The sequence below is a fragment of the Temnothorax nylanderi genome, unplaced genomic scaffold (genome assembly GCF_030848795.1).
Source record: "Temnothorax nylanderi isolate EJ_2023f unplaced genomic scaffold, tnyl_v1.0 TNYL_tig0020_pilon, whole genome shotgun sequence".
NCBI classification, from domain to species: Eukaryota; Metazoa; Arthropoda; class Insecta; order Hymenoptera; family Formicidae; genus Temnothorax; species Temnothorax nylanderi.
In genome coordinates this window covers 131491-149322 of record NW_027249082.1, presented here as the reverse complement: position 1 = coordinate 149322, position 17832 = coordinate 131491, and the positions used below count along the sequence as shown (strand labels likewise).

The window sequence follows — 17832 nt, the reverse complement described above, 5'->3', positions numbered from 1 at the left end:
ACGTTCATTTTAAGTCACGTTTCCGACTTGCTCACGCACATGTTCGCGGAAGATCGTCGTCAATCGCCGCGGTCACACTTCCTGCCTTTAAACGTGAGAAAAAAACGAAATTGAAGGGCTGATCTACAAACTATAAACCCCGGGAAGCGAAACTCATAGCAGGTAACAAAAGTTATTTTATTGCATGCACATGTTATTATGCTTTCGTAAGTTTATTACGCACAATATGGTATTTACAATCTTACAATATTATAACTTATGCATTTTTTTTATATCACATTAAATCAGTACTTTCAATAAAAGCACAGATTAAAATTATTTCAAGACTTTTTTTACAAACGGATCTTTTAGACTTACTTTAAGACAAGAAAGGTCATGCATAAGAGTCAAGATTCACTGCACTGTAGTCAGCCCGTTTATTTGTTCGTGCGCAATGTGTACGCACGCATTTCGCACTGAATACCGCGAGTCTGGCTTCAAGAGAAGGTTCGCATTTATCAAAATAATCAGAGTTAAATGACATAAAGATGATACCACTTCGGCCGATGTAAATTTGATTCGCTTATCGATCAAAATTAATTAATGATCAATACGAATCAATGTTCTTCGATTTAATGTCTCGATCGCGACGAAGTTTCCATGTGTTCTGTAAGAATGCAGGTTCGAAGACCTTTCTTCAAGGCGAGCAGCTGTCGGGAACAAAAAACCCACTCTGTTTTGCTATCAGAACGCTTGGCATTCCTCATAGCAATAAGAAGATGAACCATACATGACAGCATGCAGGGAACATAATATATTAAATTAATAAGAGGCATTAATTCAGGTTAAATGACTTGATAAATTACTCGTAATGTAACATGTAATAAAATACACAGGTGCGTAGATCGTAAAAAAGGGAAAGCATATATTTACTTAACGTAATATGCCACACATATATCTTACGTGCTAATTCATGTACAATTCATACACAATGATGAAAATAATTAAGTAAACGTATAACAAGAGTAGCGTGAAATTTATTCTGGATAAATTTCATTCTCTTGTAATGGTTTGATAGACACATTGCTTACAAACTGACGAGTACACTTCTTAGGGCCAATTTCACAGTCTCCGATTAACTTGATCCTCCGATTAAACTCACTCTGCATCTCTTTCTAACTGTCTCCCTTAGAAAGAGACGAAGAGTGAGTTTAATCGGAGGATCAAGTTAATCAGAGACTGTGAAATCGACCCTTAGGGCCGATTGTTCCAACCTGTTGGTAAGCTAATTAATAGTTAAATCATATGTCTATCTTTGTCTAATTTAAAGGAAAAACAAAGACATATATACGATTTAACTGTTAGTTAGTTTACCAACAGTTTGAACAACCGGCCTTTGTTCATTTATTTACTAATTGAGAAATTGATTTACCTTTATCGATTCAATCGCAGCATACTTTAAAGTTATAATCAATTTAATTTACGAACGGCTTTGATTTAAAAATCTACTCAAAGGAAAAATTACGGAAGGTAATTTAGGGACGGCTTTGATTTAAAAATCTGCTCAAAGGGAAAATTACGGAAGGCGTCATCGAAGATCTCTGTGAAAGCGGTCGAAACGAGTTCGTTAACCAGGCCCCTCGTCAGCACGAAACCCGGCTGCCACGTATAATTAATTATTTTATCGAGGATACTCTCTAAGACTCGGTTGCCAAATAGAAGATTTGTAATGTGAAGCTCTAAGTTGCTGATTGATTGGACGTCCATTTGAGACCGCAATTTCTGTCCCGGCAACTTGGTCACGGTGGTCGTTTGTATGAGATCATCTACAATAAGGAAAAATTGTAAGGCAAATAAACGCTTTAATATATTTCTGCTTTTTTTTACTGCACCCATATTAATATCTATAACATTAGTGGCAAAATATCGTATTTTCTTACATTGTACACCAGATTTACAATAAATTTAGTAATCGAATGCGAATTTGCTAATAGCACTTACACAAAGTGAGCGTGAATTTTCCTCTAGTGGCTATAGTGGAGCTGAAGAATTTTCCTTTAAATTCGTAATTACCCGTCAGCCTTTTCTCTGGGAAACTTTGCGTGTACACAACCTAATTGATGCAATGTTTTGTTTAGTTATTTCGCCACCCGCATCATATTACTTCCACTTACATTTTCCATAATACAAGTTAAATGTCATATACAGAAGATAATATGCAATCATGCCATTAATATATTTTTATGTTTAATATAAGGTATGCGCTATAAGTGACAGATTCTCCGACGACATAAAATTACGTACATAATGCATGAATGTAAAATAAGTACACAATGTTACGTTAATCGAATATCTATCGTATAATTATATCGACGGACAGTGCATGTACCTTGTAATTTCTCAGATCGGAAACGAATTTTGTCACTTTGCTGTTAGACCATCCAGTCTCGGTGACATTTCGAAGGGTTAAAGTAAAGCCGAAATTCGGTACCCCTCTTACAGCCGTTATCTCTCTGGCAAAGAAGGGATCAAATGGGAGCACATTGTATTTCGGTAAACCGGTTTTGAAGTAAGGATTTAACTTATTTAATCCCTCTCGCACGCAGACGTCAAAACCTGGTACGTTGGGGTAACAATTCTTAAAGTTGTCCTCTAAAAACAACAACACATAATTAATAATCCATCTTTAAATATACATTATGAAAAAAGATTGAGCAAGGAGTATCTGTGACGATTAATTACAATATATGTTAAAGTTAATATCTCTCTCGAAATATTTTTTTATACAATTTTACTCTAATTAAAACAAAATAGAAAATTATACAAAATTCAAGCTATTTATGACCGCCATTTATAATAGCTGAATTAAATTAGTTGATATGTGTGATGTTTAAGGATTATTGTAAAAATACGTTTTAACATTGAATGTTAATATATACGTATTAACATTGAATGCACACACGTAATCGCACATAATATAACTTTCACTTCCAGGTATTCCGGTTTTGATAGCACCATGCATTCCTTAAGAACATCTCACTCATGTACTTCGCATTCTATTACAAAATGGGAGATAATACATTGTGTAATATAGCAGCAAATAGATTGCATGTCCATTTTTGCTAGAAGGTGTAATTTTGCATATTTCACTCTAAATGGTCATTAAATTATATTATTTTAATTACTTTGTCATTGTTCAAAACAAAAACGCAATAATATACGCGTTACGTTCTTTCCATAGTTTATAATAAACACCAATTCACAAAGGGAAGAAAGAGATTTTCCTTTCTTCCTCCTCTTCTTTAAAGATTCAAAAACATTGGAAAATTTTTGTAATTGACTATTTCCGTCTAACATATTCATTTCTTTAAAGATTAGCATTAAAGTCAAAATTTGCAATCTCTAAATTTTATGTATCATCGAAATATACAATGATGAAAGTAAATATAGGATACAGCTAAAAAAACTAACTGCGTCATGAGAAAAGAGCAACAATATAATTTGATTTCACGTATTACTTTAAGTGCGCATTTATATGGTTCAAATAGTGTAATTAACCTTTAACTCTTTAGTGAAAGTAATATATTTCATAATATTTCATATCAATATCTTTGCCCGTCACTCCTTTTGAAAATATTTGATCAATCAATTCTTAACTTGATATGTGATGTATATAAGTATAATAAAAATTTTGATTGTCGAGAGAAATTTAAAGAGAAATTTTTCAGAGTGCGTCGTATCAAACATCTTGCGAATTCTGTTGGACCGTTACGAATCTGTTGACTTCACTGTGAATGCTGCGCTTTTCTTATACCGAGAGAACACCGAGCATTGAAATCACCGGCGCGGCGTCGGAGTTCACTGCACGTGCGGTCGTTGAAGTCACCGGGAATTACTTACCGAAATCGCCAGCAAATGTGGCGCGCAACAGTAGCGCAAGCAAAAAAGCCCTTAGCTGCATCTCTTCGTTTTCTCTTTCACTCTTTCTCCGTTCGATAAATCTAAAGTACGCAAAATAAAAACACCTTGATACTTGTCGAACGATGGGCGATTCACTTCTAGTATTACATGGAGGAGCGCGTACCACGCACTTTCACTGTTTGCGATACATCTGAGAGGAGGGTTAGCGTACTGCTTCCGAGTCGTGAAATTTTGGTGGAGATTTTACGTAATTTCATCGGCGAAAACATCAGAGAGAAGGGCGACGTATGGTATTCGAGTGGGAGCAAGAAATATCGTGAGAAGCTCTCTTTCTTTCCTGCTGCTTCAACATTTGGACCAGTTTCCTCGTGCGCTAACGTTACGAGAGAGAAAACGCGTGTTGTGCAGCTGATTACCTAACGTTACATCGCGCGGTTAAAGGCGGAACAATTCGCAATCGGTTATGGAATAGTACCTACAGCCTTTCGATACACGTGTTGAACTCAAAATGTTTTTTACTACTATACTTAAGATTTATATTTACTAAATATTGTCCGTTTTCTAAGCTTCTATGTACAAAATACTAAATTAAATATTAAACAATTTATCTGAAATAGAAAATTATTCATACTTTTTTAAAATATATAAAAATTCGTTGTCGTTAGAAGCATGCATGGTTCAAATTTTCTGATATTTTGATTTTATTAATAACCGATAAACACGGTTTATCGGTTTTCTAGACTATATGTAAACTGAATCTTCTTAGATTCGGGTTTAAAACAAACACACTTTATTATTTTTACATTATTTGTGATTACACAAATGAATTACATTATATAATTAAAACTTTTAGCACACAAAGAAATAAATCTATTTTCCGAACATTTATTGATTTTAATTTAAAAAAACTAACTGGTTAACAATCTTTTTTAATGTCAATTGTTGTTTCCATTGTAAAAACACTTACTCTATTGAATATTTTAAACACATGTTTAGTTTTTTATTGTGTAATTGTAAAACACATAAAAATAATATAAATTTTTCTATTTAAATTATATTGTATATTTTTATATTGTCGTTTTAATAAATATTACTGCCCAACATTATGTGTTGCGATTAATTTTGCGCCCAGTTTCCCGTTTTTAAGAGATTTCTAATTCGAATTAATTGCATATTTGAATGATTTCTCAATTCATTAAAATTTAAATTGGTTATCTATTCAAATTTTAAATAATGCGACTTGAAGAAATAATAATTTTACATAATTTATATATTAAATTCTAATAAAATTTATGTAGCTTTTTTATACAGTTTTTATACAGCTATTTATATAGCTTTAGCTTTATTAGCTATTTGCTTACCTAAGTTTTTAATGCAAAGCTCGAAAATACCGAAGATGTTCACTCAGCAAGGCGAGACACCAGACATGGCTATCGTTTTCGCTTGTCCAGCCTGATCTAATATAAAAGAACGAACTCTCAAAAAACAACGAGAAGAAATACTAGTTCTTTCAAGGGATCGTAGTTTTTGTTAATTATGAATTTCTATCAGACAGACGAGACATTATACGAATCATATGTGCAAATAAACGAACGCGTTTCTAGAAGACGTCTCAAGAACGTTTTTTAAAGATATTTTTAAAACTTTACCAAAACACGTTTTCAAGATTTACACAAACTTTCCACGAAAAACATTTTCAAAATTTTCTGAAAATACATTCGAGTTCAATTTTATAAGATATTTTTTGAAGCATGTACAGTTATTTATATTATTGTTATTAACTGTAATTGATTTAAATATAATATGGCCATTCTAATTATAATATAGCTTATAAAAATGTTTGCTATTGGTTAAAATTTGGCACTCTAATATTTTTTATTATTCTATGTCACTACGACATAGGTTTATGAAAAAGAATCTTTTTCATTCGAGATTTAAATAAATTGACTCCTACATTTTTGCGTAGATGATTCAGTAAGGAGGAACGTTTAGCCAAGAAACATGATATGTCATATTTGCCAAGTGCTTATTTCGCCAAGAAGAAATGTTTTCTGCTGTTATATTGTGTCCTCGTGTTTTTTTCCATGCTAAAATGTTTGGTATTTATTATACCTGGTTGATAGTATCGGGAAAAAGCCATCTAGCTATAAAAAAGAACTCACTCTCTTAAAGAGACACATCTTGGATTTACATAGTTTCGTATGGATATATTATGAGATACGCTTATATTTTACCAAAGAGTTTTTGTTCATTAAGTTTGTTAAACTTTTGTTCATTCAGTTTGATTAAATTTGTATTATTTATTTTAGGCGTAAGTATTGCCGGTGATTTCGCGAATATTTCCGATCATAATATTTCAGTAAATTATATATTATTTATTAAAAAATTATATATGCTTAGATATTATTCACATCTTATTGAGAACAACTTCAAATATATTTTAATATCTATTATAAATTTTATTTTCAACATGAACTCCTGCATGTAGATAACCATGATACACTCGTGCTTTGAAGGTAATCGCATTCTTTGCAGCTGTCCGAGGATTCGCAGAAATCATTTTCTTAATCAAGGTTTAATAGAAAATTTGATTTAAGAGAAAACTTTAAACATTCGAAAATAGTATTTATTGTACACTCAAATAATTTTAGTTTTAAGTATTATTTGCTTTAGTAAACAAGTATATGTATTTCTAATATGTATATAATTATAAATAAAGTATAATATATTATATACTTTATAAATTATAATAATATTTAGAACATATTATTATATTTATTTTTAAAATTGAATTTTACAGAGTATATATTAAGATTTAATGTATGCTATTACATTATCTTTAATATTTGAAAACGTTTATAGCAATATTGTTTGTAAAAATATATTAAAATATATCTTATTCTGTTTTGTTTATTCTTGCTAGTTATTATTTTATTTTTATGCGATATATTGTGTAAACTCACATGTATGACATCACAAAAATTTCACTGCTCCCGATATTCGATATTACTTTCTAGATTTCGTTACGTAGATATTTAGTCATTCAAAATCGCGCGTATACATATATACAGATAAGTAAAAACTACATGATTAATGAGAATGATTTACAATCAATATCAATCGTAAAATTATTCATTCACATTTTTACGTAATTATAATTTATATGAGTTATCAGATATTTATAAATGTAAATTTCGTAACGTATATTAAAGCAAACGTACGATTACATGGATTGTATTAACACTAGTAAAATAAATTTCAGCAAAATCTTGAAAATTTTATTAAACTCTAGAATTAATTCTTTGTAACGTGACAAGCAAAATAAGATTTACCAATTAATATAAAAAGGCACAGAAATTTTTCTAGCTTTCACAATTTTTTCTTCGAAATTTATTTTACATTTATACATTTTAATGCTACAAGTTTTTGATAAAGATTATGTAAAAATCGTTTAATTATTTCTAATATCACGTGATTTACGTGATTTACGATCTGTTATCGTAAATATTTATGATGACAATAAATATTGTAAATAAATATTGTCTAATAGTCTAATTTAAATGCTCTCTTGAAAAATATTCTCTATACTAATTTAGAAAGTATTTTTTGGATGTTATAAATATCTATACGATAACAGATCGTAAATCACTGAATACATGTTCATTCTACCGAAATCTCATTGCATAATGCTAACAGCTTAATTATAGTCGAATGCAAATGACTCGTTACATCATGCAGAGTACGCTATATACTCTTATTGCGTTGCGTCCACAATTGCACTTGATCAACACAGACCTGTTGTTTACTTGTAAGATTATTGTCTTACTTCGTGAACTTCTCAGTTTTGCAGATTTGTGCCAAGAATCCAGTGGTCATCTATTTATTCGAAATAACAGACAAAATAATTTATACAATTTTTGCGATTCTCTCTAAAAAATGGTTTTGGCATAAGAGTCAAATAAAAATATTAAATGTTTTTCATACAGAATTTTAATAAAAATATTGCATATGATAATCGAAGATAAAAAGAGTTTAAAATAAAAATGGAGTAATTTTACATTTTTATAAATGTTAAAAGCAAATAGAATTAGATAGAATTCCTTACACATCTCCTTGCACAAGATACTCGCAAAACTTAACTAAATATTGATTTTACCAGGTAAATCTTAACAGCGTAACTTTGTCTTAAATGAATTTGTCCCCGAGAAGGTTGATTTTATTTTATTTCTACGATTGTATGACTTTTTTTTTTTACAGAAATTGATTTTTCTAACCGTATTTTGCGTACAAAAATATTAAGATAACATAATCAAAAAATGACTATACATTAAATAACTATATAGAAATAAACTAATAAAAATGATACATCACAGGAAATCTCGTTGTCTTGTATCGTCTACTGTTTAGCATATTACCAAATTCTGGAAGTATCCTGTAATCAAAGGTTAATTCGTAAAATTGGTGTTCACAATTTCTTCAGTGCTTGTGTCAGCTTATTCTCTGCAGAAAATTGCACCTATAACGCTGATTTGTACATGCAATATATGCTTTCGTCATGATCAAAGCGCCGCGCGCTGCAAATTTCTCATTGTGTGAGCGTGCGGCGCACGGCCAATGATTTATACGCGGGGGACACAGCACATACATCATCGCATGTCTTCTGGATAAGGCACTTTCGTCTAGCCGTCTCCACGGTCTGGATAAGACTCGTCTGCTGTTGCAGACGACGAAGGAGGCGCAGGTGCATGCATGTTGCAGCAGTGAAAGTATCCGCGAGTGCAGCTACGATCTGCCGTCTGTCAATGCCCTCTCTTACATAGCCGCAGTCTTATTCTAACAGTGCCGTTTATCGCGCCGATTTCGAGTCTTCAGTCGAATTCGTCGTCGTGCCCGACGGTGATCCTTGCTCGTGATAAGATCCTCGTGATTAGCTTCAACAATAGGTACGATTAAAGTCGCGAAGGTGGATACTGCGAGTCTCTATAATCGAAACTTTCGCGAAACTTTCGTCTTCGTCGTCGCCGTCGCGGCTGCATTAAAATATTATGACTAAGAGGCTGTGGGCCATCCTCCTTGTCGTCGGCTGCACGGCAACTCTCTCCTCCGACAAGAACCGTGAGTAATCAAGCCATTTTCCGCGAATTTAACGTTAGCGTCCTTAATATCATCGCTGAACATTCATAAAGTTATAATCATGCAGATCATGCTTGAATTTGAATCGCAATTTGCAAGAGAACGATTAGTTTCATTACAATACATAAACGGTGCAATAGTTTGCAATTAATTACTGCTAAGAAATTCGATCGTATCGAAAAGATGTACCAAGTAAATTGACTGTTAATTGGAGTAGCATGGAGTAGAATGTAACATTCACAGAAACACTAGAAGACAGGAATAGGACGCAATTTATTTTATAATTATAAGAACACATTTAATTATTTTATATACCATCAGTATAAAAATAACTAAAATATTTTTCTGTAAGAATGAAAAAATTTCTAACTCAAATTACGTGTAATTTTCTGCACGCAATAGCGTTGCATTGTCGCAAAAGCCGGATCTTTGTTTCTGCGGAAAATACTATGTTGTAATCATCAAATATCAAAGTTCAGCATAGACGTAAAGTTTCTGTCTTTATTTATTTAAATTCGACGAGCCTATCGTATAATTAATTCAAGATTACTATCAATTATTATTTGCAGATTTACATTATAAAGAATGGAATACAGCGCTCCTGATAAAAAAAAAATGAAATTTGTAACGGATATTTGAATATGTATGTGTACATGTATATGTGTACTGCTCTAATTATGCAATCTACTTAATATACGACATAGTAATCATTGGCCAATCCTGACATGATTTTGCAAAGCATTAGAAAAAACGATCATAAAAAGAGCTCTTAGCATAATTTCTTGCAGCTGTACCAATTTGCAATACTTATTCTTGAAGGTGCATTATCGTCACGAGATACTTTCACTTTTAACGCGACTAGAGTTTAACACGCTTTTTACTTTCATTGACGCTTTTACTTATACGATCTGGAACGTCAAATTTCTCCTGCTTCATAAAGAACATAAAGAAGAAATAATATAAAGAACATATAATTTTATCATACAATGGAACAATACAATGAAAAAATACAAAACATACGTGACTAAACAGCATACTTTAAGTAATATACAGCCGACACATGTATAATTACATTCTACTCGTAGCCGAATATGTGAAGCAATGTTCCAAAAGCGATCCAAAGCTGTTAACCTGTCTGATCGGCGCTCTGCACTTCCTGCGACCTTATCTGAAAGTCGGAATACCCGAAATTGAGTTACCCTCGGTAGAGCCGTTCCGTGTAAGTTCAATCTCTCTAATTTATATCCATTAATTTCTACCAAGAAGAAACATTTTAAATAAAAAAAAGTATTATGCCTATAATATTACAACAATATAAAAGATTATGTACTTACAGTGCTCTGCTCTCACACTTTGAAAAGCACCTGCCAAATCTCGCAGGTTTAAAATCAGACTTAATAAATTGTACTACGCGGTGATACAAATATGTAAAATTCAAGTTCCAATTGACACCGTTATACATTGGCTACCGCATATTCTATCTATTCCAGATGGACGAACTGTCTCTCTCTCTGACAGGTGGTACGAACGGTTATAAGATTCAGCTGCGTGACCTTTATGTAAAGGGAGCGAGTAACTATTCGGTGGAGGATATTAAACTCGGCTCACCCTTTCAAGCCATAGTACGAATGCCGGCCCTTATATTAGACGCTCATTATTCCAGGTATGTAAATTATATAATTGCGTTTATTAAATGATATACGTTAAACGGAGTATGAAATAATTTTTTCAACATAATCCGTATAAAAATATTAAATTATATATATTTTGGAGAAAAAGTATATCTGATATATTCATTCCTTTTTTATAAGCGATAGAAAATTTAGTTCGATAATAGACTGTAAGAGGCATATAATTTGAATAATTGTATTTTTTATTATATTTAAACGACGGAATCTCTATTTCATCAAATTTAATTCCTGCACAGTTCTGGTGTATTAATAATTTTGCCTGCAAGTGGAAACGGTACATTCCACGCGCGTTTCGGAGATGCTAGAGCACTAGTCAGAGGAACAATCTCGACGAAATCGCGAGAGGGAAAGACGTATATGAACGTCGATAACCTTGACGTCGTGCTCAGCGTGAAAGATGTGCAAATGAGAGTCAGCAAGATCTTTAACAACAATCGAATACTCAGTAAGCAAATTGCACACGCAGTCTATAAATATTCATAAGACACACATATCCATTTCGAAAAGCGTCTTAAATTTACATTACAAATAACAATATTAATAATGGATGTAATAATAGAATATCTTTCTTTTTATGATATTTAGTGTAATGAAAGTCGTTAACTTTTACAATTAATTTTTATCTTTGTATTACTCTTTAATTCTTGTAGCCGAGGCGATTAATCTTTTCCTTCGAGAAAATGGGCAAGAAGTGTTGAAATTGATGGATCCGCAACTAAAGAAGAAATTGTCGGCACTCTTTGCTGGCATTGTCAACCAACTGCTGCGACATGTACCAGTGGAATCGTTCCTTATACCTTAAGAAATCTATATTATATCTTTATTAGTTACCATTAGTTTCTTGTTATTGAAATCAATGATATATTTTAAGTATGCACGGGAACTAAATGACTCATTATAGCAGCAACTTATCAGGCATTCTTCTAATTAAAAAAGAAAAAAACACAATATTTGGACGCACATTTAAGTTATTTCTTAATTTTTAAATAGTAGATTGATTTCATTTTGATATTTTCCAAGAATTTATATTTGAATAATATATATAGTATATTCGTGACTTCTTTAAAAAAAAGAATTAAATAACACAATTGAAAAATGTATTAACTTCTAACTAACTTGTCTATAAAGAAATCTCAAAATCTTAAATAAAGGTAATTAATTGCAGGTGACATAATGTTTATACGTTATTTTTGTAATTACTCGCTTATTTATGAAAACAAAGTATTGATTGATTGGTCCAATCAAGGATTGAACAAATTGCTTGAAAAGAACATACAATTATATTCAAAGATTAATAGATAATTCTCGTTGATGTTCTCCTATAAAAGAAATATATTATATATTAATAGTAAATGTAATTGTTGCTTATACATCATAGTAAAACAGAGGTATATAAAATCGTTATCATGTTAAGTTTCAGATGTGGTATTATAGTTTTAGTGCACAATTAATGGAATTAATGGTATATTATTAGAATAAAACGAATGTACTTTTATCATATAAATATATGATAAAAATTAATTAATTCGTTTATATTTCCGTTTATTACTTACTACATTTTGCACAATATAAACAAATTGATTACACGCGTATATATATATGTGTATAGACTAACAATAATTTAGAAGAAAACTTTCAAGAGAGTTAAAAATTATTCGGGAAAATCATTAAATTTATATATCTGGCACTCTTTATATTATCCTTGATATTTATTATATATTACACCTGTGCTTTACATAAACAATCACTAGTGGAAATAGCAGTAACACAATAATAGTAACAAAGAATAATCTATGTTTACACGTTACATAATTATACAATAAACTCGCCATTGTCGCACTATTCACACGCATGTCGATGTCGTGCAAATCTAATTGTAAATAACACTATCAGAAGTACGGATGATGAGAAAAAAAAGAACTCACGTCAGGATGTTCGCAGACTTCTGAAAGAGAAATTTCACGTTCCTCCGCACCGATTTCGAGCAGTCGACTAAAATATTTGCGATTTCCAAATTCGACGCTCTTCATACTACGCTATGTACGTGCCCTAGCAGAAAGGACAGGCTTCAAGGGAACGTCTTCGAGAAGGATATCTTGGAGAGTATACGGTTGCTGACTTCAGTAAGACGTTCGTCCCAGGTCTTCGCGAGGAACGGCAGCATCGTGCGATACAAGGTCGGCCAATATTCATTCACGAATCTCATGGCGGCATTATCTGAAAGTGAAAATTCGTAAAGTTCTCTGACGGCTGTGACGATCAGGTCACGAAGAATGTCGACGCGTAAGTAGGAGGTAAATTAACCGGCTTCTGCATTATGTAACGAGCGATTACAGCATAGGTATCAGAGTTCCCCATCAAATAATTATCAAGGAATTGCTGAAGTGATATAACAAGACAATTAGAAATAATGAAACAGGCAATTACGGCAATAAGAACCGAAGGAATACAAGTTTCGCACCCAGTGCCTCATTTTGACACAACTCGTTTAGCTTATGGAAAAAAAAATCAATTCTTATATTGTTCATGGAAATATGGAAATGTTAAGAGTCAGGTAAACGCGAATGCGTTTTCAGCCGGAGAATATTTTTAAGGAACTGTTTCTACTTACTGAGTTCCTCGTTACCGTTGAACATGTCACTGAACCAGATCTGCATCTTTCCGATTTCCGGGTTTAGATGGAAATGGTCGAGCGTCCATCTATCATTAGCTACAGGTCCTTCCAGGGTCCACGTGGCTTTAATGTCTTCCATGCTAATATTGAAGAATCCTAACGAGATAGGTAATAGAATATATTATACACATCTCTTGCCTGAATAATTAAATCTCATTAATACGAATGTATCTTAATATGTTGCTTATAAAATCTAGATCTAGTAAATCCCGAAAATATATATTAGAGACAAAGTCAAAATCAGACATACACTCTCTTTATCAATGAAATAAATAAAGAAATTAATTCTAGTGTGATTTATGTTATTATCTGTCATTAAATGATAATGGAATTATATGTAAGGAAAAGTTAAATAATAACGAGCATCTGTTTAAAGCAAGTGCGTATGTTTTCTTTTGTATTTTCGATATTTTTTTAAAATAAATTTGATAGTGTCTTATATGGTGTAAGTGATATGCATATATTAGAAATATTTTCAATATTAAAAGTAATTAACTTGCATACCTTCGCCGCCAATTTGGAAAGATCCAATGGATCCATCCGCCTTGTAATTACCCTCCATAAGCACCTTCGGCAAATCGACATCAAGCTCCAATTTGAAGAAATTGTCGGAATGTTCCGGTCTCACAGCCAAGAATTGAGCCTTCGCAAGTCCATAGGTGTTGACATTTGTGACTGTTATGTCTGCACGTAAGTCATTAGCTTCGTACACGGTTCTTTGTTCTTCGGTAAAGTACGGATCCAAGACCGGCAGATCGAGTTTCGGGATACCTTTCGGAAAAGATTATTAAAGCTTATGCAATATTATATAATATATTAACATAAAATGACATAAATGAAATAATGGCAAGTCTGTTTTTGTTTATGTCACATTTAAATAATAATAAACGTAATGCAATTTCTACTTGAATTTCAATCAATTCAAGTAGAAATATTATCAATGCTCAATTTTCAATACCTGGGATAAAGTTCGGCCATGCTTCTTGTACCGCAAGTCTCAAACAAGACGAATAATCATCTGCATCATGTTTGCAGGTTTGCACAGCTGTGTAAAAAATATATAATATATTAATAATAATAATACATTAATTATTTATTTTAACTGTTATAATAAGTTGCGATAAAAAATAAAATCCAAATCTTTTTATCAATAACTCGGATATTGTTCACTTTTATCATTATCTTTTAATGCTAATTACTTTATAACATTTAAATATTAATTCCACTGAGTACTTAATTATTTAAGTATTTAATTGGAACATATTTAGCATTATGTGTCACTGTAACAGAATCTCGCATAAACTGGCTTAGGAAATCCTATATACAAGCTTCGAATTTATTGTGGTTAATATGTTAACCTTTCCTTTCTCCGATAGTAAAACCAGCCACAAAGTGCACCGATCAATTGCGTATCAATTTTCCTAAAAGCGTATTTTGTTTGATGTTTCGTCAAAAAATAGAGAGCTATTAAAATTAGCATAATTGGTGGTTAAAATGTGTGGAAAAATGATAAAAGCATATGATTAAACGTTTAAACTTATGCAATTATTATCCGCTCAACCGTAAACGTCTATGCACATGCAAATTTACATTCAAAATTACTTAACCATTCTCAATTGTAGATATAAATATAATTTTATATAAATTTATATTCAAAATATTACAGGATATTACAAGGAACAATCTTGGGTAAATATAGAAGAAACTAAAAAAAAAAAGTTTACATGTTAATTGTGTTTTTGCCAAGCGGTGTAAAATTATGTATTTGTGATTGTTGCACTGTATAGATCGGTTGAAGATTGAAACAAGAAATAATTTAGCTAAAAAGAACAGACCTTTTATTTTTTTTCAAATCTACAATTATTTTCTTGTTTTAATCTTCAATCGATCTACAGTGCAACATCGCAAATAGCTGAACTTCTTGCACGGTTCATCTTTTCTCTTTTTCTTTCCAACATGAAAAGAAAAAGAGGAAAGATGAACCGTGCAGAAGTTTAGCTGAAAAGAACAGGCCTAAAGTTAAAAAGACTGCTGAAATTAAAAGATAAATAGAGGAACTTTGAAAATAGTAAATAATTTATTTAAAAATCAATGTAAATTATGCAACATATTAATGCAAAATATTTTTTATTTCAATAATCTATTAAGCGCAAATTGTTATAACATTTATTTCTTGTATACCAAAATTTTATTCTTATTTTGAAAAATCGGAAACTCATTTACAGTGACGTAAATAATTTTACTCGAAAATAAAAATAGCTAACCTATGCTTATATGTAGTTCTCTTTTTATTTTAGATGTCTCCACACAAAGTTAGTTCATTGAAAAAGTTGTATATTACACCTGCTATTAAAATATTATCTTATTCGCTCACGCTCTAATCTGATTTACTTTGTGATAATGTATGATTCATTTTGTCACTGCAAATTTCTTGAAACCAGTTGCTAGTTCTGCATGGATAAAACATAAGAAAGCGAAAGTAGTATCTGCGTCATAATTAATATATCAATAAACGCGCTGAAGATTGCGTTACATGTCTTATTTGTACAGCTGATGTAACTTATAATTCGTATAATTAATTATAATTTTTTATCTCAATAGCACATTGTAAAAATGACATTACCATTTACAATTCATAATCTATTTGTAAGATGGCATATATTAATTGATTCATCAAGAATCGATTAAAGTGTTACACACAGAGAGAGAGATAGAGTGTATATTATTTAATTATGTATATATTACATTAACACTTCAACTATTCGGCAAATTGTTAAATTCGTGGTTGAATTTTTTAATATGTAAAAATTGTTTTCTTTTACATAAAAATTATATACAAGTAATGTTAAGTAATGTTATATACAATAACGGAGTAGTTCTCGCATTATTAAAGAGTAACAATTATCTCCAGTAAACAGTCACAAAAGATTTTATGTCACATGGGAATTGACGCATTATACGGCACATGAAATTTAAAACTCAAAAGATGCACACGTATTTTTCTGTCCGCACACTTGGGAAGTGATTTTTAAAACTGTCGTCATAAATATTGCTCGAAGTTAGTTAAAATTTTTCTGATTAACTGCTTCTTACTTGAGACAAGATTGAAACGATGTAGACAGTCAATTAAATTTGATGTTATAGAAACAACCTTTAAATCAGGCAAAGGGAATTGATGGTTGAACAAAGGACTTACGAAGTTCGAAATCCTGAGCCGCGGCGAGCACAAACGCGGTTGCGCAGAATAGGGCGAGCGAGCAGAACGACATCTTGCCTGGTTAAAAATCCTGGCGGCTAGCCTGGTCAATTATAAACACTCGGTTTATATAGTTTCCCGGCCCAAGGACTCTGCAAAGATACGTTGCAAAATTGCATGTCATTAAACACGTGAGAGGCGAGGAGCAGCAGCGGCACTTGATCAGTGGCGGTAAACTAAAACGCGGCTGTGTGACAGCTCCGGGAAATGCGCATCTCTTTTGTTTAGGCCACCTCCAGCAAGTAGTGGTGAAGATGACGAAGGGAATAACTGCTCGTGCCATGGACATTAAGTTATGTTATTTTATAAAACTTTATACATTTCAAAAATCAAACTCAAAAGAAGTTACTCGTTCAAATATTTTTTTCATCTTACAATTAGTATTATTTGTGCACTGTTACGTAAAGATAAAGAATTTTAATTGCTGAAAAATTATGAGAAAATCAATCTAAATAAAAGAGATGAAGAGAAAAAAAAGAAGAAAGAAAATACCAAAATAAATAGAAAATATTACAGAATTAAGAAGACAAATTTTTTTGTTTCAAAAAGGAAAAAATATAAAGAATTCTCTGACAAATCGCGTGACAGACATTTGTAAAGAAAGAGAAAAAAAGGAGAATACTTCTAGCGACTAAGATCATCTTTTTGATTTTTATTCTATATTTCTTTTTATTTCTCATTCTTTGTCATAGCATTGGCATTTTGGGCTCGGTGCAATTAAATTGCGCTCACATTGTTGCGCTTTGTGAAGCAATTTAGGTTCTGAGAACTGCATATAGCAATAAGATGTTTATTCCCTTTAACATTATCGTTATCTTTTTTTAATTTAAAATGAGATAAATGTATATTTATGCTGTAGACAAAGAAAAAGCAAAAAAAAAAGAGCGAGATAAAATATAATTATACCTGCATAAATTAAATAATATATTTTTAAGTAAAATAAATATTTTACTTAAATATAGTATTTAATTTTATTGTCTCATCGTGAGACAATACAATTGTCTAATAAAATTAATGGTCGTAGCTTCTTTTAACCATATTTTACTTAGTGATTAAATAAACACATTTATTATTTTTGAATAATTTTGTATTAACATTAAGTAGAATATTTTGGAAAATTGTAGTTCTCTATTCAAACAATAATTTTATTTATGCTTACTTTCACGTCACTCAATATT

General features: G+C 31.5%; 3 protein-coding genes across 3 annotated transcripts; 1 reads left to right on the top strand and 2 right to left on the bottom strand.

Annotated features, from left to right (window-relative positions):
- Positions 1-1184: 1184 nt before the first annotated feature.
- Jhbp16 (Juvenile hormone binding protein 16) lies at positions 1185-4009 on the bottom strand. The gene is made up of 4 exons (XM_071699843.1): positions 3880-4009; positions 2369-2631; positions 1981-2092; positions 1185-1805 (listed from the first exon to the last, which is right to left on the bottom strand). The coding sequence occupies exons 1-4, from the start codon at positions 3938-3940 to the stop codon at positions 1501-1503; spliced, it is 741 nt and encodes a 246-aa protein (XP_071555944.1). The 5' UTR covers positions 3941-4009; the 3' UTR covers positions 1185-1500.
- A 4501-nt stretch (positions 4010-8510) lies between these two features.
- Positions 8511-11888, top strand: LOC139769079 (protein takeout). Its single transcript, XM_071699840.1, has 5 exons — positions 8511-9015; positions 10119-10252; positions 10524-10696; positions 10961-11169; positions 11375-11888. Exons 1-5 carry the CDS (start codon positions 8946-8948, stop codon positions 11524-11526), a joined length of 738 nt encoding a protein of 245 aa, XP_071555941.1. The 5' UTR covers positions 8511-8945; the 3' UTR covers positions 11527-11888.
- Positions 11889-12414: 526 nt separating this feature from the next.
- On the bottom strand, positions 12415-16844 carry LOC139769080 (circadian clock-controlled protein daywake). Its single transcript, XM_071699841.1, has 5 exons — positions 16595-16844; positions 14357-14443; positions 13903-14169; positions 13336-13494; positions 12415-12941 (listed from the first exon to the last, which is right to left on the bottom strand). The coding sequence occupies exons 1-5, from the start codon at positions 16665-16667 to the stop codon at positions 12793-12795; spliced, it is 735 nt and encodes a 244-aa protein (XP_071555942.1). The 5' UTR covers positions 16668-16844; the 3' UTR covers positions 12415-12792.
- Positions 16845-17832: the final 988 nt, after the last annotated feature.

Coding starts and splice junctions, on each gene's coding strand:
- Jhbp16 (XM_071699843.1), bottom strand. CDS start 3,940: ATGCAGCTAAGGGCTTTTTTGCTTGCGCTACTGTTGCGCGCCACATTT. Junction 2,632..3,879: donor CACATTTGCTGGCGATTTCG/GTAAGTAATTCC, acceptor TGTTGTTTTTAG/AGGACAACTTTAAGAATTGT. Junction 2,093..2,368: donor CCGATCTGAGAAATTACAAG/GTACATGCACTG, acceptor TGCATCAATTAG/GTTGTGTACACGCAAAGTTT.
- LOC139769079 (XM_071699840.1), top strand. CDS start 8,946: ATGACTAAGAGGCTGTGGGCCATCCTCCTTGTCGTCGGCTGCACGGCA. Junction 9,016..10,118: donor TCTCTCCTCCGACAAGAACC/GTGAGTAATCAA, acceptor TTCTACTCGTAG/CCGAATATGTGAAGCAATGT. Junction 11,170..11,374: donor TAACAACAATCGAATACTCA/GTAAGCAAATTG, acceptor TAATTCTTGTAG/CCGAGGCGATTAATCTTTTC.
- LOC139769080 (XM_071699841.1), bottom strand. CDS start 16,667: ATGTCGTTCTGCTCGCTCGCCCTATTCTGCGCAACCGCGTTTGTGCTC. Junction 13,495..13,902: donor TTTCCAAATTGGCGGCGAAG/GTATGCAAGTTA, acceptor CTATCTCGTTAG/GATTCTTCAATATTAGCATG. Junction 12,942..13,335: donor CAACGGTAACGAGGAACTCA/GTAAGTAGAAAC, acceptor TTTCACTTTCAG/ATAATGCCGCCATGAGATTC.